The 21679-nt window shown below is 40.7% G+C and overlaps 1 protein-coding gene across 2 annotated transcripts in view; it reads right to left on the bottom strand.

Moving 5' to 3' along the window:
- GRIP1 (glutamate receptor interacting protein 1) overlaps positions 1-15593 on the bottom strand; it is a 309100-nt gene extending 293507 nt beyond the window's left edge. For both annotated transcript variants that reach the window (XM_063155105.1, XM_063155110.1), the window contains exon 1: positions 15464-15593. In XM_063155105.1, coding sequence (XP_063011175.1) covers positions 15464-15518 — 55 coding nt within the window. In that variant the 5' untranslated portion in view covers positions 15519-15593. The remainder of the gene's footprint in view (positions 1-15463) is intronic.
- Between the last annotated feature and the right edge of the window lie 6086 nt (positions 15594-21679).

Raw genomic sequence — 21679 nt, 5'->3', positions numbered from 1 at the left:
AATGAACAGCAGTGACAAAGGACAGGGACACAATGATCACAAAAAACAGTGCTCCTGATTCAACATTATTTCCCCGCCTCTTTTCTCTCTGTTTTAACAAAAATCAGTCCAAATTAAAAAAAAAAAAAAAAAAAAAAAAAGCATTGCAAAAGTTGAGGACTGTTAAAGGAAACAAACAATGAAATATTACTAAACCATATAAAAATACCACAATACAATAACATGAAGACAGCAAGGCTAATAGAGGAAATGGAAAATGAAAATATTAGATAAACTAGGGGCTTAGGCAAGGTTATGTGGATTACCAGAAAATAATTTCTTGGTTTCCCTTTTAAGAAAACCTTTTAATACAACTAAATAAAATATTAAACATAATTTTGTTTATGTTCATTAAACACTTCACCATAAAAGAAATTAAAACATTTGTGGAATGACATGAGACATAATTAAAACAGTTTCAAACAATTTCACCCCAGTATTGTTTTTCTCATTCCTTAGTTTATATATCCTAATTTGAATTTCAGTGAATAAAAATAAGAAATGCTTTTTCAAACAAATCATATTCTGAATCTCAAATTATGCTTACAGTCTATACTGTATGCAAAGAAGGAGATGAAGGAACCACTAGACCTTTAAGCTGTTCTCTAATAAAAGTGACATTTTGTTAGTATTTCCTTGAATGGGTAAATATTACTTCACATCTTTGAACACCATAGCACTGTCCCTACTTGCTGAATAAGATTTTGTGATTTTTACTTTTTTCTTTTTTAATAAAACATCTTATGAATGAGCAGTAATCAATCTGGCATTCCTATCACTGCCAAATTAATAATGTTTCCATAGCAATATATTCTACCTGTTTGTCTATGGGTGTTTTTCACTGCACCTGCATTTTGCCTTGAAGATTCAAATTCTTCCCATAACTGCCTTAATTCATTGCAACCCTGAAATATCACAAAAAGAATGAATTACATAAAATTGCACTGTAAACTCAGTTTCAGAAAGAAGCAGAACATGATGCTGATATCTGAATGCAGAACCTAATGCAAAAACTATTTACAGCTCTCTGCTATACCAGATGATGTTCACAGCTCAGGGGAAGCCAAAGGGTGGTTGTGGGGAAAGAGAACAGCACCTGCTCAGTCAGACAGAAAACAAATGGCAAATGCTGTGTTACACAGTATGGGGGAAGCAGCTGAGGTATTTAATCCATCACCATCGAAAAGACAACTCTAGAAGCTCAGTAAAGCAGAAGGAAAACCTAAAGGTGTCTGAGACCAAAGCTGCCTCCAGCATAGCCCAAATTAGTGGGACATCAGGAGGAAGAATGAAGATTAATAGCTAAATCAGTCTCTCTGAGATGAACTTAGAATCATACAATCATTCAGGTTAGAAAAGACCCTCAAGACAATTAAGTCCAGCCATAAACCTAGCACTGCCAACACTAACTTGGTACAATTCTTCTGTACATACTTAGGCACCTTGGTGTTCACATATTAGTATTGGCAAGGAAGATTTTTCACAAGATTAAATGTAAATCCTTGGTTTTACATGCAAAGGAAAAAATTGCTTCCTCTCTTCTGTGCAACTGGGCTCACCAATTATCAGCTCCCAAACTGCAATGGCAGATCATAAACTTGCCCTTGGAAGATCAAATAAGCAAAAGTGCTTTTATTCTTGTCTACCTTTTATGCAGCACCTCAGTTCAAGGGGAAAGATGACATTTTCATTACAAAAATAAAGCCCGTCTCTGCCCTGATTAAACAGGTATGTTAAAATTATGTTCCCTTAAGACTTTTTCTCAAGGAAATCTTCAATAAACACACTGAGATGCACCAGCAGAAGAGGAAACTAGCATACACAAATAAAAATCATTAGGTTTAATGACTTACACAACAATATTTTTTACCATAGCAATACTCAAGTCTATTTAAAGACATATGAGTATTGTATGTTAACAGAGAACATATTTAATGTTTAACTGATTGAAAAGCTATGGAGCACTACAAGAGTTTTATGGCAATGTCATACTGCAGAATAATCTTGGGTTCATTCAGCTTTTTTATTATTATTCTGCTTACTTCATGGATGATCCACTTGACATTGGATCTTGCTTTTAAGGGTGAGCATGTGGATTTATAATCTCCCCTACTGTACTCACACAAGTGTAGTTTGTTGTCTGGAAAAAAAAAGGTGCCTCTTTTCTTCAATTTGTATTTTCTAACCAACTATTACAGAGAAATCTTTACAATTCCTTCACACAGGAAAACTAGAGACTGGTGTTTCACTGACTGCAGAACAAGACATGAGAGTTCCAACTGCAAAGCACATCTTTACCATGACCTTGCAACAACCACACATCTGCCCCATTTTTTTTCTCACAAAATAATACCAACCTTGCTTTAAAGAAGAGAAGCTTAAGGTTTTAACCCACTGCTGAAGATGAAACAAACTAATGAACTCAAAGTCCTCTTTTCTGATCAACAAAGCAGAAGACATTCAGACTTGTCTGGGAGCATTTTTAAGTTTCTTTGGAAATTCTAATGTTTCTATTATTACTTAATTTCATTAACACCTTCTGGGTGTCAAAGCATTTTCAAAGTACTGACATCAGCAGTTCACAAAACAGAAAGACTGGAATACAAAATCAAAGCAGGAAGGAATATCCAGAAGTATATGTATTTTAAACTACCTGGGAATTAAGGAACAAGGCACAAAAATAGCAGCACTAGTTTTCCTCCTTTCAATGCCAATTCACAGCAACAGCCCCAGAGTGTTTAATCTCTCTTTCTCAACAGGTGATCCTGTCATTCCATCCAATGCTATACTCCAGCTTTCAAAAAAAAAACTAACCCACATTTGCAGCTTTCCCAACTGGCAACAGCTCAGCTATCCTACTTTCAACAAATTCAACCAAAAATTCTTACTGACTTTAACCAAGATGCTACCCTATTTTGTACAGTGACAACTTATGCTTTCAGTGCTTTACAGTTAAATATGTAGTAGGGAAAAGTTCATGGGTTTTAGACTCCACATGAAAGAAAAATTTGAAAAAACTGTAAAAAACCCAGCTCTCTTAATATTTCCACTTTGACAAAGACTGTTCTTTCTACTGTGATATGGAATTATTAGCCTCTTTGTGGTAATAAATCAGGTAACTCTGAAAACACAGTGGGATTTCAGACCTGTCTGGGTAAATGGTACATGCCACTTCTGGTGATAAAACTGCCAGCTCTGAGTACACATTTTTTGCACATTACTTACATTCACGATGCAACATCTTTCAATGACCACAAAAGAAGTTTTTCCACCAGAAAAAAAGAATGTCAAACACCCTGCACTTAAACACATTTAACTTTTCTTCCAACAAGGAATGAGGAACAAGCAGAGAAATACCACCAAATTAAAACATATTTTACATGTTCTCTGCGGAAAAAAAACCTCAATATTTTGATAAAAACACAGGGAAAAATTTTACAATATTTTAAATCCTTTATACTTGCTTTCTCTTCCCCCCCCCCCAAAACAGGTATTAGTGTGTATCATGACAATGACCTTTAATTAAAGAAAATAAATAGTTTCTTTTAGAATTACCCTTTGATTCATTTAAACATAGAAATTATGTTTAAGCACACTGACTTCAGATGGATTATTCATTCTCCATATCTGCATCAAAAGGAGCATGGCCAGCAGGTCAAGGGAGGTGATTCTGCCCCTCTGCCCTCCTGAGATCCCACCTGGAGCGCTGGGTACAGTTCTGGTGCCCTTGACATAAGGACAGGGAATGGCCACAGCAAGTCCAGAGGGCCACAAAGTTGGCAAGGGGACTAGAGCACCTCTGCTCTGAAGCCAGGGTGGGAGAGTTGGGACTGCTCAGCCTGGAGAAGGCTGTGTGGAGAGCCCAGAGCAGCCTTCCAGTACCTAGGTGGGGTCTGCCCGGAAGCCAGAGAAGGATTCTCTCTCTCCATCAGGAATTGCAGTGACAAGACAAGCGGGAATGGCTTCAAACTGAAAGAGAGCAGGTTTCAATTAGATATTTGGAAGAAGTTGTTTGCTGAAGGGGTGGTGAGGCAGTGGAGCAGGTTGCCCAGAGAAGTTGTGGCTGTTAAAGACCAGGTTGCATGGGGCTCTGAGCAACCTGGTCTAGTAGGAGGTATCCCTTCCCATGGCACAGGGGTCCAAACAAGCTGACCTTTAAGGGTTCTTCCAACCCAAATCATTCTATGATTCTAAACAGCAAAGGTTTCAGTGACCTTGACCCTGGACTTAGAGAACTTTTCCAGATAAGCACCAAATGAACTGGGACCAGGTGCACCATCCATTCATTCTGCTAGAGTCTAGCTGACACTACTGTCGTGTTCTGCACATGTATAACATATAAAATATAAAACATGTATATTTTTAAATACTTTGCTGGATTAGGGATTCCACGCAGGACAGTTTGCTGGCTCAAGCCTTTCACATGCACCTTCTGCTGACAGACAGATCTTTTGGACATATTGTCAATTCATGACAAGTTTTTGTTTTTCTTTTAATCCTTAGTGCGCTATCGATTATTAACTGGAATCCACAAGCCAATATGGTAATTTATGTGTTTGAACTTAAAAACACAGATTCATTACATTAGGCTAAAATTGTTCTATGTAAAGGACACTGTCACAAAAAAAACCCCAGGAAAAGATCTTCATTTCTGCTCCCTGTGTACTGTATTTTACTAGCATGGCTACAAAAGACATACTCTTAAATATCATGAAAATGCTTACCTTTAACCCTGTAAACCCTTAAATGTGTGTAGTTACAACTCTCAATATCTTAGTTATGGAGGAAACACTCTATAATTGAGCATCAGCTTCCCAAAAAATTACAATGCATTCACATAACTGCATAAAATATTTTGTTAATTAGAACATTTGGAAGTTTCATATAAACAAACTAAATTTTCATTTTAATAACTGAAAGCAAGACCATACAAATTAAAAAAGACATCTTATGCAATTATTTCAGGCAACTACCATTAAGGAAATAATAAGCAACACTTGAAACAAGTCAGTTAAAGGCTACTTTTCTTCAAAGTAGTAGCCCAAACACCAGACAGTTGTTCATTTTCAATGAACATGCCAATCAAGTTATTTTTAATGTTTATGCTGACTTCTTTCTTGGCAGTTAAAGAGGAACTAAATATGCCTAGTTACAAAAAGGGGTCAGAAAAAAAAATACCACCAACCCTTGTAAGTTCAGGGAAAAAAAAGTGATGGAAAAGGCGGAAAAGGAAAAACTAGCCAGATATTTATTATAAGGTGGCAAAGAAAAAATATTCAAGACTAGTTTTTCAAATGACAGGGGACTCCTACTCACCTACACAGATGCTTCCTATATTTAAACCCGAGGAAGACATCATGAAATTTTCAGAGGTTGTGTTTTTTAAAATTACTTCAATCACTTCACGAAAAAGAAACATATGTATAGGAACATGGCTTAAGGCACTACTTACCTACTACCCTGATCTTTGATGAAAGCAGAAAATAGAATACAGAGCCAGCAGCTGAATCTTCTTTCTTTGGTTTGAAAAATATATCTTTACTGGCAGAGGGCAAATTATCTGAAAATTAAAGCCCTTTTCATATTAAAATATTCTGAAAAGCAAAAATCAGCTCACATTAAATATTTGAACAAAGAGCAGTGAATGTATTGGAAATGTATCTAAACAGAATGAGGAACTACTACAATATAGTATTCTTAATCTTTTTGGTTTGGTTTTTAAACAAATACATAAATATAGGCACCAGTGCATGCCTAAATCTGTGGACATGTGAAAGAAACACCTAACGCAGATAGGAAGCTTCAAAACTTTAGGATTAGTACAACGACACAGGAAAAAAGAGAGACCATAAGAAAAGCCCGAGTTAGTGCATAATTTTTGTCAGGAAAGCTTGGGAACACTAAAGCCCTATAATGTTGAAATCAAGATAATAAGAAACTTAAGTCAAAAGATGTGTTCTCTCAATAAGTAAAGATGAATAAATAAAATCATCAGCCATGTTTTAACACTTTGTGCTTCAGGCCCAAGGTTTTCACTACTACTAACTCCCTGAATTGAGTTATTGACTCACAAAAGCTATAAGTATTAAGATACTGAATTATCCTTATGTATTGTCCCTTTCATGCTTTCTCTCCCCTGTCCATAGAGCTGCCCACACCCTAGCTGAAAGCATTTGATTAACTGCTTCACTTTTGACATGAAAATCCTGCAGGTTCATCTGGCTCCTGAACATTTCACAAACATTCCTAGTAAGAGGTGAAGTAAAAAGACTACAAATTGCAATTCCAAAACATTTCTATAAGAGAGGAGACATTTCTTTGGTTCTTCAAATCATGACACACATAAAATCTTTAACAACACAGTTAATTTAAAGCCCACATCTTGGGTATATCATTTGGTTTGGGAAAGTTTAATATTAGACTAAAAAAATCAAAGTAAATTACAGGTATATTCCTCACAAATTTGGAAGCTTTAGTAAATATATAAGGTGTTTCAAAAAGGCTCAGGCTCAAAATTTCTCAGTGCATTCAATAACATTGTGGCATTTACAAATATGATCCAGAAAATGTAAAAATACAGAAGAATAAAACCGGCAAATACACATGAAGGGGCAATGTATTTTTGGCAACAGTCTTCTCTGACTTTTCAGAAGAGAACCTGGACTAGGAAACAGCTTCCACTAACAGGTACAAGGGCTCAGTAAATTTGCTGTCACAAGTGAATTAACCTTCAGAATCCAGCAGAACTACATCCATTTACCAGGCAGTGAATTTTACTCCCCAGAGTATTTGCTCTGTGACTACCACTCTACTTCCTGCCCAGGTGTTTTGTAAATCCATTCCTAACACAAAAACAACTAAATACTTCACTGAAAATGCCACTGAGATTAAACTTTTGTCAGTGTTAAAACAATGTGTTTATTCTTATTCCACAACTGCCTCCTCTCAAACTCTGGTCTCAACCCTGTTGTGAGAAGCATGGGTACAAGTGATAACAAAATCCTGCCAGTTACCAATGCTTTAAAGAGATTTCAAGAAAACATAGCAGGGAGCTTGATACAACTCACTTCTTGGAACCATCCTGGCTTTGCTCAGATGCCAATAAAACGTCTTAGGTGAGAGGCAGCACTTGTCAGCACTGGGTTGTTCCTCACCTTTAAGAAAGGGGAACTAGTAATCAAGGTGAAATACAGAAGCAGAGGAAGTTGTTCTTTGCAACAGAAATACAAAGGATTTAGTATCTGGTCCGCAGAGACAATAATCCAAATTAAAAAAATAATATAATTCAAATACTCCACAAGTCTGTTATTTCTATCCCAATAACAATTTCCTATAATCTTGTTTCTTCTTGCCTATGCAGAACACATTTATCACAAAGATATTTTTGACTGCTGAATTTGGTGTCATATCATCTGTTATTATAGCCGCCCCAAAAGTGGCAGCTATTGTTCTTATTTTTTTGCCTACAAAAATTGTTCTTATGAATACTGTCCCACTGTCCCACTTATGAATACTGTCCCCAGCTGCTAAACTGACAAACAAGTGCTGGACTGCAGAACACCTGTCTCCATGTCAGGCAATTGTAGAAAAGCTGGCATTACTTCTGTGTCACCAACTGATATCCACAGAAACAAAACAAGGTCTGGTTCACTTACACACCAGTCACCGATATGTTGTTCTTCATTTTGTTGATTAAATGTAAATGTCTTGTTTTATTTCACACACTGCAGTGTGGGACAGAGACCATGTCCCACTGTACATTCACCTGCTGGGAAACTGCTTCAGGAAGAAAGTGCTAACTACATTGAGTGGCTTAGTAAACAAAAATAGTTATTTTAAATTTTCCTATCTTACTAGGAAAAACAGTTACTGAGAAGACACATTCTGGCAATACTTTACAACATTCAAAACGCTATCTCTTAATAAGGAAATGTTTGTATTCAGTTACACAACATGAAATTACTAGCCCACAAAGCAGTGGTGTTAAAACTTCAGTCTCACCCCACTGGTAAAAAAACCCCCAAAACCTGGTAAGTTTCACTGACAGTTACTTTTAACTGCCATCATTACGTCTCTATATTTCAGGGAATAATTTCTCTTATTTTGCGAGAAGATTTAAACTTGCATGAGGAAACTATGGAATTCCCTAAATATCTGTGGGATTCCAGAGCATAAAGAAGATGGTGAAACTCTTAAAATACTCTCTCCAGTTTTCCTTCACAGTAGCAGAATCTTCCCAGTGGTGATTTTTACTAATAACAAGAAATTAGGGCACAAAAGAGATGGAGATTTAGTTTGTCATGCCAGGCATTCTCAATTCCTGTGGTGATTTCCAAAGAGAAAAGACAACAAAATTCCTTGTGGAATATATATTGGTACCAAAACTGTCACCCCTTGCTTACCTGTCTTTTCTACTTGTATGTTGCCATCAAACTATTTCAACATTAAGCAAAGAACATTGCTTCTCATCTGTGATGCAGGATCAGTGACCCACTGAACTTGCACTGATAATGACTTTGAAAAAAACCCTGACATAAGACCATGAATATCATTCAGACCCATAAAAAAGCTGGCCACCTCATACCAGAGGACATGCCAGAAGAGTTTGTGAGTTTGTGCTCTCCAGCCGCCCAGCATAGTCTGTGCCAGCAGAAAGAGTAACAGGGGAAAAAACCAACCAAACAAAACAAACAAACCAGTAGGGTGATACAGTAATCAAGATTACTTGTATCTGACATAAATGTTACTATTTTACCCTAAATTTTGCAGGGCCTCACTCATCTTGCCCAAATAAACACTGAGCAGGTCCCCATCCATACAGGATGCTGACACATCTCATTAGTTTGTTTTTCCCTACAGATGGACAGTACTCTTGACATTTCAACCTGCATAAATTCAAAACACTTAGATAAAACATTGAAACACATCCAAATTTCACAGCCACCAGACTCTTACAGATACCTGCTCACTTGGTGCATCTTTTTTCAAAAGCATTACCACGACTAAAGAGGACTCAGATACAAGCAGTGGGGAGAAGGTGCAGCATCAAGCCTTAATTCCTCCAACCACTGCAGAGCAACATGGTCTTCAAAGCTCTTTAGGGAGAACCTCAAGCTGTGGCAGCTCAGATAATCTTGAATAATAGAAAAACAACTCATAGTAGGGTTATAATTATGCACCAAGATTCAAGAGAAGTTGTCTACATGTAAATTGCTGAAGGATCTACAACTCTAGCTTCTGTATTTCCAGTTATGTACGTCTCTAATGTTTCAGTGTACAAGAAACTCTGATCAAAAACTTGTCGTTTAGAATTTATACCCTTTATAGCTCCCAGACACCCACAAAAAAGAAACTTGTGCCTGTCAGTGGCAAATATTGTTACTGCTTCAAATTCTACGTGTTGCTATTCTTTGAGGCAAGCTGGAGTATTTGCTGCAATCACTCACTGCTGACAAATCTAACTGCATTTCTGACAGACATGAATAAAAACTGCTTCTGCCTCTGCAAAAAACAGAAATCATTTCTTTGCACTTATCTCACACTTTCTTTCTACAAGAGGGGAAAAAAATCTTGGTTGTGACCCAGACACAGGGGACAATCATCTCCCAGCTACCAGTGAAGACCATACCTTCATGAAAATCCCACAAGATTTAACAAATTCTTGTAATACCACAGCTCATAAAATGCTGTTAACTTGGCTATGCAGATCACAAGAGATGTATATGATTTTTGCCCGCTCTCAGTTCCTTTCATGTTGAAAGGCCACTAGGGAGCAATTGTTACCTCTTTTCCATCCTTGTGTTAGAATCTTCCCCATGCCAGCTGGTTTTAAGAGAAAGAATGAAAAAACTGACACAGCGTGCCTGTGCCCTTTGCATGTTGCTGAAAACCAGCTCTAGAGCATCATCATATCCCACCTGGGAAATGGTCTTCACCAACACTCAGTTTAGCAAATGGAGAAAGACCAATGTCCAAGACACAGTTCAATCAAGACTGAGGTGAAAAGAGACAGAAGTGCCAACAAGAACAAAATAGATACAGTTTGTAAACGGCATTTTCTTATTAATCTGTCTCCTAGTATTAGTGTTTTCCAATCTGAGATTTAATGGTTGTTTCAGATGCTTCTGGAGGAGGGGAATGAAGCTGGTCAAGCCAGCCTCTTGTGTCAGCAGCTGAAACTGACATTTCCTTCCATTTCTGTCCTCATCACTTCTTCACCTTAAATGTAAGCAACTACAGTGCACTTTGCATACCACAACTGACCAAATGTCCCAACTGTTCACGTATTAGATATCTGCATTCCACACAAAGTCGAGGCAATGCCTTCCCTGGAGCAAAAGATGATCTTCCACGCATCTCTCTCCAAACATTCATCCCCAAAACCCAGTCCTGATTCTTAGGGCTGCCACTATGAACACATACTCTCCTCACAAAAGTTTTCTACCATCCAGGTTATACTTTAACTTTTCAGGAGGCATGTGACACACATGAGATAAAGATAGACAGAAAGCCTCTACAAGGTTTCTAATCCTAGGTCTGCAGCTCTCTTCAGTTTCCAAGAATCCATGTAAGCTCAAGAAGAAAAAGATTCCTCTTGCCTTACTAGGTGAAAGATTGTAATACAAAGAACAGTCACCCTCAGCCTTCAGTTGAAAATAAGCTGATTTTTAACATGTACCTGGCAAGAGCATGAAGCATATCCACTGTGAAGTGGCCTCATTTGATCAGATGCAAATTGCTAACCCACAACAACATGATTAAATTCAGTAACATATCTTTCCCTTATCTGAGAAACTGATTCTCTCCCAGCTTAAGATGAGCAGACAAGCTCACGCAGCAGTAACCTCAGGGATAGATGCTTGTTGTCAGCACATCTTCCATGAGACCATGCTAGTTTTGTATTTGAGGCAGGATTCACAAAATACCTATGCATTTTTTTTATCCTTGAGTCCTGGGGTTTAAAACGTTTCCTACTGTTTCCTTTAAAATGTTTCCTTGAAGTTCACCTGATTTCCCTCTCAAGTGTGAACATGGATAGAAAAGCAGAAAATAAAAATTCAGTATTTCCTTCTTCCTTGACCTAACTGGTCTATTTAACAGAGGAAAAACAACTCTGGAATGAATACTACTTAAAAACTAAAATCAAGACCAAAACATACTTAGATGCTTTAATTTCCAAAATTAATATGTGTGTACATTAAGGGATCTCAAGCAGTCCCACAGTGTAGAGCATACAAGATGTAGAAATAGTATTTTCTGTACTCCTGGCAAACTTGATCAGCTATGAAGTTGAAACAGGAGTTCCATTAAACACGTTCATATAACTTGTTTGGAAGGAATACTGAACAAAATTAATTCCAGTAACATTTTGCTTCTTAAAGTATTTATGAAGATGTAACCCCAGAAAGTGTTTTAGGTGGTTTACAACAAGATCTGATTTATATCTTAGGCAAAAGACTGGGGAGGAGGGAAGTGCACCTTGAATTTTAAAGGCACTGTCTTACACTTGTACATCTTCACATGTCATTTTTGAAATGACAGGGTATACTGCATCAGTTATACATTAAAAATCTTTTACTTAACACAGAGCACAATTTCTTTCCTCTAGAGGAGAGGACTTCTTGTGATAATTTTGGCAGTGAAAGCCAGAAGCAGCACAGCCACTGCAGAGTACTGCTCGATTACAGAGCAGGCAGCAGAATACCAGGAGCTGTGCTGCAGTATACACAGAAAAGCAGCTCTCCACTTCATATCTTAAATATGGCTTTAGTCACTGATAACCAGCACAATATGATTTTTTTTAAGTTGACGTAAGTATCCCACATAATTTCCACAGTCAAGACATCTAAAAATACTTGTTGAAATACCACTGATTGCCATCCCTCAGAAGAGAATCTTCACCACCACAAAGTACTCTCACAAACATTAAACTCTACATGCAAATATACGCTCTGATGCTTGAAACATTATCCCAGGTTATTCTCCTTTACTCAGAGTATCAGTTGTTGCCAAGGTGAGCCAACAGCATTGACCACGTCTCTGCTACTTCATTTCAGCAAGACTGGCCAATTTCCATTAGCAAAATTCTGATTTTATCGAGTTTTTGGATAACCTCCATTTCAGCGCATGACTTGTAGGAACAACGATCACAGGCTGCGCTAAGGACTTTCTGCAGTAGATATTCAAGATAGAAGGGGGGCTCTGAAGCCAGGAAGGGACAAACAAGGGTACCAACACACTCAACTCCACTAGGAGCAAACTCAGTAGCTCTGCACAAGGTTATCACCATTTGCAATATCCCAAGAGCTCCTCACATCAAAACAATGCAGCTCCTTGGATAGTTTTTAAGTGGATTCCTTGCACCAGCACATGCTGTGGCATGCACTGCAGTGTGGCAGCACTGCCATCCAGCTCCTGACTCCCAAGATGAGCTGGGCACCAAGGGAAATACAACATCCTTGAAGTGCTCCTCAAAGCAATGCTGCATTGGTTTGGAGTGAGAAAAGAGTGTTGGTACCCAGTGAACCTTCTATGCCGCAGTGCCTCGAGGATACAGCCCCCACATCCTCTTTACCAAATCCACCCACCCTCAAGCCTCACATCCTAGTGCCCACAACTTCCTTCCTCCCTTCCACTGCTGAGGACCTAAGGGCCCAATCAGCTCCCTAGAGGTGCATGCAGAAGACACAGAGCTCTGTAATATTTGAGGGGAAGAAGTCTGGTACAAACCACTCATAGCTCACCACAAGGAAATCTTTGCCTTCCCAGTTTTCCCAGCACCTCCAGAGCTGATTTTTTCCAGTTGAAATCTTCTGCTACAACCAGACTTGAAATTAAAGCCGTGCAGCACCTGTTTATTATGATAGAGAAGGGGGGCATGGACTGTGGATATAATAAAGCCAGCAGGAGAGGATTCCCTGAAGGGGAAAGTCAGCAGGAGGCACAAGGATAAACTGGCATTACTTACCTGCTCACTTCTTTTTTGAAATCTTGTTTGGTTTGTGGTTGTAGGTACTTTGCTGGTTTGGATGGGTTGTTTTATCTCTTTTCATTTTGTAGTTTGTCTCACAAGTGATCACCACCAAAAAACTTCAGCACGAAATTAACTTAGCAGGTCTGTGTTGTTATACAGGAAAATTACTACTAGTCAGTCCTACCAGTGTTCATATGGTTGAACAAAAACTAGCCTCTCTCACAGGAACAAAACACTGATTAAAACATTCAGATTACAGGAACATAAAATCAAAGAAAATACACAAGCATTTAAATGTTTCCTATTCTTATCTTCAGTATGAGTGTTCTTATCCCATACACACAAGCATTTGGGATGGACATTTTATATCCTATATAAAGGCATACTTGTATATGCAACATAAATACAATTTACATTACTAAATATTTCATATTCAGTATTACTCCATATCTAAATCATAGAAAGCTATCAGCTACACTGTTAATTTAAAATAACAGTGTTTACATTCACAAAAGTCTTCTGATAGCACAATGTACATAAAACGTTCTGCAGACTAACTGAATGGAAATATTTTCTAGAAACAGAAGAGGGGGATGTTAGCATAACTGGCTCTGAACCAGAATTTAACTGTATTTGTAATTGCCTTTTACTCAATGCCACACTAAACTCCTACATTAGCTAAAGATGCACCTTCATTTCATTACTGCACTAGCCGTTTTTCTGCCTAGCTTGAAAGCTTTATTTCATCTATTCTTCATACTCAAGAACTATTAAATTCAATACTGATTAAATACTTTGACCATTTAATATTTTTCCAAGTCTAAATCATGAAAGTTCCAGCGACTGGAATCCTGTTAAATTATTAGCTAAAACTTAAGCACTATACAATGCAACATACTTCAGAAGGCAATAATTTACTTTAGGCAGAGCAGAGATTTTTTTTCTTTACACAATTGAAATACAATAAAGAAAAGTATCAGTGGTAAGACTATTAACATATAAATCTATTCGCCTTCATAATAAAGATGAAAGAGGTTAAACAGAAAAAGGAATAAACAAGAACTGTTAACAAATCAGTATTCTGACATTAAACCCATCAGAGCAAAACCACCACTTATTGTTTACTCTGAATAAAGACAAGTCCGCATGTTACAGCTCATGACATAACCTTTATGCAGAATAAAATGAGAAAATCTTTCCAGTTTCTGACACAGCCAGATTAGACCCTTTCTAAAGTTCCTTCATCTGTAAATGCATCTGATATATTTTGACAACTGTCATCCATCCTATTTCTGTGATTCCTCTGCTACACAGATTTGTGACATAAAGAAATATGACCACAGATCTTAGTAATGATGTATTTACTGAGAGTAAAGCCTCAAAAGCTCGCTTTTCACAGCTGACGTACCTTGTGCTTATTTCAGCAACTATTTCCATGATGTCATATATTTGTGATGAACTTCACATTAGGGACAGGATTTACTAGTCAGAAGGGCAGCAGTTCTGCAAAAGACCTCCACCTCCAAAGCAAGCGAACAAGACTTCTTCCACACAGTAATCAGAATCACCTCCCTCCTTTTGAATACTCAGAGAATTGTTGTTCCTAGCAGGAGAGCCAGCTATCCAACACGGCAGCAACCAAACCCAAATGTCCTGCCTCGGGACTCCACATGCTACTACGGAACTGACCTGTAAATCAAAGACATAACTCGACGCGCACACCTAAGACTAAATGGTGTCCCAACCTCTTTTGTCTTTGACCCACATGCTGAAGAAGGAGCAAGGGACAGAACATCCACCCATGACAGAAGCCCTCTCTGAGGAAGGGGCAAAGACACGTTTTATTATAACAGATAGTTTATTCTTAAGAGCGACCAGAAACCCTCTCGGTTCCGACATCACCGACTCGTACGGCGGGGTTCGGGGACCCGAGGCCATCCCGGGACCGCTGCCGGGACTCGGGGCAGCTACTGCGGCCACTGCTCGCCGCCGAGGCGCGACCGTGCCGGATCACCGGCGCCCACCGGGAGGGACGGGATAGGTCCGGCAGCGGCCCGGGGCAAAGCCACACACGGAGAAGTTTCGCGAAGTCACTTCGGAGCCACCTTCTCACCCCTCCGGCTCACGCTCCCCCGGCCGTAGAAGCCCGGCCCGGGGCAGCGCGGGCGGCAGCGCCGCGGAGGAAAGTAAAGTTGGTGCGGAGGCGGCGGGGGCCGGCCCGCTGTGTCCCCCGGCCCGGTGCCGCCCCCCGCAGCCCCCGCTGCAGCCGCGGCGCCCGAGCAAGATGGAAGGCGCGGGGCCGGCCGCCCGTCCCACCGCGGGGCGGCTGCGGCCGTGCCCGGCATGGGCTGCGGAGGGGGCACCCGGCGGCGCCGCAGACCCCGGCCCGCCCGCCCGACCGCCTGCCTTCCCTCGCGGCGGGCGGCTGGCGCCCCGGGGCTCCACGCTCACCTCGCTCCGGCTCGGCTTGCAGGCAGATGGGGATGTTCTTCTTCCAGCCCGGCATGGCTCCGCGCTCCCCGCTCAGCGTTGCTGCTGCGGCGGCGACGGGGGGCGGCTCATGGCAGGGCGAGGCGGCGGCGACCCGCGCTGAGGGGAAGTCGGCGGCTCCGGCGGGCAGCGGCGGAGGGGCGGCGGCCGCGCGGTGGGAGGGAGAGAGGGCGGGGGAGGGGAGGCGGCGGAGCTCCGCCAGCCGGGGGACAGGAGGGAGGCGGGCGGGGAAGGAAGGCGCGGGCTCGCCCCGGTTCAGCCGGGGACCGGAGAGGGTGGGCGGGGGGATTGTGGGAGGCAGAGGAGGCGCGGAGCGGTGCCCGGCCCTGGCGCCGCCGGCAGGTGGCTCGAGCCGGCGGCCGCACAATGGAGAGCGCGGGGCGGCCCCGCTCGGCACGGCGGGCCCAGGTGGGGCGGGCGCGGCGCGGCGCGGCGCCTCTCGGCCGCCAGGTGCGGGCCGGGCCAGGGGCTGCCCCACGCCGGGGGCTGTGGCACCGGGGAAACTCCGCAGCCGTGCGAGGGTCTGAGCTCCGGCCCCCGCGTGGCCAGCGGCGCGGCCATCCCGGCGGTGCCTCGCCTCGCAGCGTGACAGGGGCTCGTCCCTTTCCCTCCGCAATTCCTGACTGGCCAGTTCCCCTGCACCCAGGCGTGCGAAAGCTCGGCTATAAGGAGTTAAAACAGAGGCTAGCTCCCACCAAGGGCAGGGACAGCCCCCGATCACATAAACCCGAATTTGCACCATAAAGAGTCCAGGACCCGGTTGTGGCAGGTCAAATTTCTGTCAGTATTGCAGGCAGTTCCTTACGACCTTTTGACTAAAAGGCCTTAAATCTCACCACTAAAATTACTTCTGACACAGCCATGTCCTAACAGGAAACTAATGCTGTGATGATTAAATATTCCTTTTATTTTTTTACAGAAAAGAAATTTAAAGTGGCAGGTTTGAATGTCATTTGAAAATAGTGATAGCAATACAGCTGGAGCTTTTTAATTTTCTCAGGCACTTCTGCGTGCACTCCTATAGGAGCTTCATCCTGTCTACCAATTATGTTGTGATCATTTTTATATTGTCTGTAACATCCTCACGTTTATATAAATTATGTAATTTTATGTAATCAAACTACCCCACATGAACCCTTTACTCAGAGGAAAATGTGAAGGGTTTAATTTGTGCTGTAAATTTCATGACGGTTTCCTGACACAGCATTCTTCTGTGTTGACTTTGTGCCAGCATGCCAAGCATAATGTGTCTTGGTGCTCATGAAAACCCCTTGTTTAAAATCCCATTGATGAAAGCTGCAGCTCCTGGCTTTTCCTTGATTGCACTTGGGCTGCAGTCCTGTCATCAGTAATGCTGCAGGATCACTGAGCAGTAGCAATGATCCAAACACAGTGGGCATATTCTGGATTTCGGTTGAATTAAGAGTATGCAATGACAAGTTCTTTTTGTTGACAACACTCTTGCACCTGTGAGAGGACAGTTGATACTTGATCTAGAACAAAACCCAGCAATGTGCAGTTAACAAACCAGAAACATTTTACCAAGTTACAAGTATCAGACTGGATTTATGTCAGCTTTGAATCATGTCACTATCGGTATTTTTGTTTCCTTATTGGGGACACTTAATTTGGATTCCCTGCATATTTGAAACCCAATCTTGGCTCTTTTCTTTTAGAAGAGACCTATTTATGCTAATATTCTCCTTCCTTTCATAATCCTTTTACTTAAATAATATTGGGAGGGGGGTGTTATTGGTATTTCTAAAGAAAAATGTGAGTGTGCATGTGAATTTCTAAGCATTATAAAATAAAGATTTCCAGTTAGATTCTTTGCTCACAGGGTAAAACTTCCACACTATGCCTTTGGGGTGTTCAGGCAGAGAAAACTGAGAGAGAAAAGACTCTGCAGCTATTCAGCCCAGCAGGCACCAATACAAGGAGCAGGTGCAGAAAACTGTCCCAAGAGTTCCTGGAGAACACACAGCCAGGAACAGGTTTAAAGGCAATAAAGTGTATAGAAATACAACTACTTTAAAAATACAATTACTTTGGCATTTAAATCTGCTGTTTCTTAAAAGACACCTGGACTTCCAAGTGCCATGGAATGAAATAAGATGATTGTGTCATCCATCTCCTAAATCTTACATACTGCCTCTGATACCCACCTTTTACTCCTGATGTTTCCATTACAAATGATAAAAATACAAACATTGAGCCTTAACATTGTAGTTCTGATCCTCCAGTTGATTTTTTTTTTTTTGCCAGCACTGGAGTTCTGCAAAATTGCAGGTCAGAGGAATAAAGAAGTAGATTGCCCTACTCTTCAGTCCACAATAAGCCATTTTCTAGCTATTTTTTATAGCGTCATCGTTTTGAATGTAAGAATTCCTTAGGACTGAATGTGGGATTTTTCAGGATCCTGCAGGAGTCAGAAAATCCCAGCTGCTGGTTTGGATTTACTCCAGAAATATGTTTCAAAATGAGGGATAAGTCCTACTTTTTCAAAATATCACTGGCTTCTCAGGAACAAATATACTACACATTAAATAATTGACAACATTTGCATCATTAAATGGAATATGTATGCTTCTCTCTGTCTTATGTGGTACTTTACAAATAAATCCTTTAAGGCAATGACAGTCTATAATTCCGCATTTCTTTGCCAAAGGAAAAGCTTGCATGGGTGCCTGGCTCAAGTTAATTTAATTGCTTTCTCTAACTCACATGAGCTGTTTTAGACTGAACAACTGCTTCTGCATATCCCAATGCTACTAATGGAAGAAAGCAGCCACCTGATTTAGATGTGCATTTTATGGTGAATATATCACACAGGTAGCTATAAACTTCCTGACAGTTCTCTACTGCCTACAGTTTTTTCCCCAGAGAATTTTAAATTAATCAAATCTTGATTTTTCAAGAAAGCACCCTTTATTCTTACTTGATACTGCAACATGCAGGTTATCTGGAGCATGTATGACTCTAGAATTAATCAAAAGCAAAAGAAGTATCATCAAGGAAAGGTTTTATTATGTGAGCATTCTAAAGAAGAGATTAATTTTTTTTTAATTTCCTGTTCTTATGTATTTCCTAAAAGGAAGAAAAATGAAGATGATCAGGCAGAGGGTTCAGTTGCTGGAGGAATATAATGTTTCTCAGTAAATGGAGATTTGCACCATAAATTACCTCTAAGCTACAAAAAATGCCTTAGCTTTTAGGTCTACTAAACTTTTAGGGTTTTTTTTTAATTTTTTTTACTAAAGAACTGACATGTTTACATACACATTTTTGACTACAGGGAGCTTTAGAAGGTATGAAGGAAAATCTCTTCTGCAAATCAAAGTCAAAAATCACCTAAAATAACTTTTATAATATTAAGATGTTGCAACTTCTATGGGTTTCTGGATCAGAACTTCCATATCATTCCGATAAAAATACTTGAGTGTTGTTGTTGATGGCTCTGTAGTATTTGGCTGTGCCATCTGGGGAGAAGGGTAGATTCTGATTCTTTTAGGTGCAAGCCTGAGGCTGTGTTACTGTATTCTTACTAAGTGTTACATAAATGTGTGCAAGTCACTTACAAATGTGATTTCATTAAAAAACTGATACCAATCCTGTCAGAACTGAGCACTAGGCGGACCAGAGATGAACTCCATACAGCATCTTCTCTGCCCACTGCTCTTCTATTTTATCATTCTATATTTTCCTTTTATTTAAAAAGTGTCTTATCTTGAAAGATATTGTCACATTGCTGAACATCGGGTCAAAAAGTTCACAGATGAGACATAATGAGTATACCGACAATTGATTTTTTTTTTTTAGACATAGTTTTGGACTTTTCTTAACAAATGTTAAGAAAAAATAGTTGGGCATCCTGCCACAGAGTGGTAGGCAGTCATTGTCAGCCTCAGTGGGGAATATCCACCTTAGGCCAGTGCAGGAGACATGGTCCCTTTGGCTTGCCCTGTTTATGAATCTCTTACAGTGGCTAAGTGGGAGATTTCAGCAGAAGAGGAGGATTTCTGAGCCTGTCTGTGGAAATGGGCCCATCAAGATGTTAAAACCCAAGTTACTTGGTCTGTCAGTTCCAAAAAGATTTAGGAATCAGACAAAATATGAGCACAGTTAGTTTAGGGAAGTCGGCCACAGCCTTCAAATAAGCAAAAGGGGAAGGTGGGAGTTTTATGGACTGTGTTTGTGTGTTCAGGAACCTGCAATCCACCTGCTGTCTATATTAGGTACCCGTGTGACTTGGGATTTAGCCATCTGATGTTTTAAGGAGGCAGGAAGATTTTCTCTATTTCCCTTTAAAGAAAGGTTTTACCTCAGATCCTTGAACTACAGCAAACAAGCTCAGAGTTAGCAGATGTAGACTCTTGGTCATGACAGCATCCTTGTGCCAAACACACACAAATCCCACTAGACAGCAGATTCCCTGGGACCACCTACTTGCCTTTTCCTCTTTCTGTAACTTGCACCAAGACAAAGAGACACACCATTTCCCTGTGTGCTAAGCCTTTAAGCTCTGAAGAGATATAGATACCCAAGATGAAAATTTTGGGGGTTGTGCACTGCTAAAATAAAATACTCTAATTAGTGCTTATAACTGTTTTGTTTGCACAAAAATGAGTTGTGTAAATCAGCTGCAAAGGGCTACACAATTACCAATGTAATGAAAAAAGAAAATTATGCAAATATTTAATACCCTTATCTCTGCCTTTTTGTGCTGATATTGAATTATAAATAAAATAGAGCATTAACTGATCACAACCCTCTCTACAGTCCTACTCAGGAGCACCAAGCTCCATGATAGCCATCACTCAGGGCTCTGCCACCTGCCTGAAGGAAGGCTCCACAATTCTGCTTAATTTCTTTCATTTAAATGCTTGGTTCTCAACATAGTCAAGCTGAGTTGTATGGGAAAGAGATAAAGCCTGCAGCAGAATAGGAGTGTAGTTTTGGTTACGACTCAGGGTGTCAAAAGCTCAGGATCAGCCTGCAGAGAAGAATGGGCCATGAAGCATCCTGGCATTAGGAATGCTTAGGGAAAAGACTGAAGAAAACCTGGAGGAAACAAATCCAGCCCTGTTAACTGCCATTCATAGTATTTCTACTGCAAGCATTATGGACAATGATTTCTGATTTCATTGTGACTAATGAGATTGTGATTGTCAAGGAAACTGCCTGTAGTGAAATGGTTTTGCCTCAGATTTGAGAACAGTTCACATGTTACCTTTTTCTCTCTCAGTCTTTCACGATCCAAGGCAGATTTCATGGAGGGACAGGGGAAAATGAGAGAGAGAGCGAAGAAATAACTGACAATCTTTCCTTAAAAAGTCAAGGCTGGCAGGTAACCTGTGTGGTCAACTTAAAAAGCTATTTTTCCTAGGGTGCTGGTTTTGCCTGCTCCCAGCACGCTGCCTGGGTGAGGGCACAGGGGGGCCAGTTAGAGAGTGCCAGTTTTGCATTCAGCTCTCCTATGCTCCTTGTTCAGCAGCCTCTCAGGGTTCACCTTGGGGTCTCTGGAAGACACAGTACTAGAGAACAGCCCATGCAAAACAATCTCTACTTGGCCCTTCAAATTCCCAAGGTGCTTATACTTTCTTCAGGTGCCTTTCTTGCATATTTTATTGTGATGCTAGTCTGTGTTGAATTCTGATGAATGTATTTACTTACTTGTTCTGGCAAGCAACCTGCAGCCATGAATACTATTAATGACACTCAGTGCACTTTGGGAAGTCCATTATCAGAAAGCCAGCTGCTATTTCAGGCACATTAGTTATGCCCATTATCCACACACAGGCCATATGATTGATTGTCTCATGAATCCTCACAAGCCCAGGAGTAATGGCAGGCCAGTGCTGACCCAGTCATGAGCTTAGAGCTGTGAGGGGTAACCACCCTATTGTGCAACTGTTTCCACTTCAGGGCAGAAGTGTCCCATTTCTGGCGGCCTAGGGCAAGCTCCTGAAATCTATCTGCCTCCAGGGATGGAGGATCCGGAGACACTGCTTGTCATCAGTGCTCCACACTGATACAGTCCTGCCCCTCCTGAATCCATCTTACAGCTGAAGAGTTAATGTGTCCAGGATCCAGCATTTCACAGAACTCCTGCCTGTTGTACAAACGCTTGGCAAGCATAAAGGGAAGCTGGAATGAACAGCAGCAAGGAAGGAAGGA

The sequence above is a fragment of the Melospiza melodia genome, chromosome 4 (genome assembly GCF_035770615.1).
Source record: "Melospiza melodia melodia isolate bMelMel2 chromosome 4, bMelMel2.pri, whole genome shotgun sequence".
NCBI classification, from domain to species: Eukaryota; Metazoa; Chordata; class Aves; order Passeriformes; family Passerellidae; genus Melospiza; species Melospiza melodia.
Note: the sequence above shows the minus strand (reverse complement) of the source record. Positions and strands in the feature narration are given on the sequence as shown.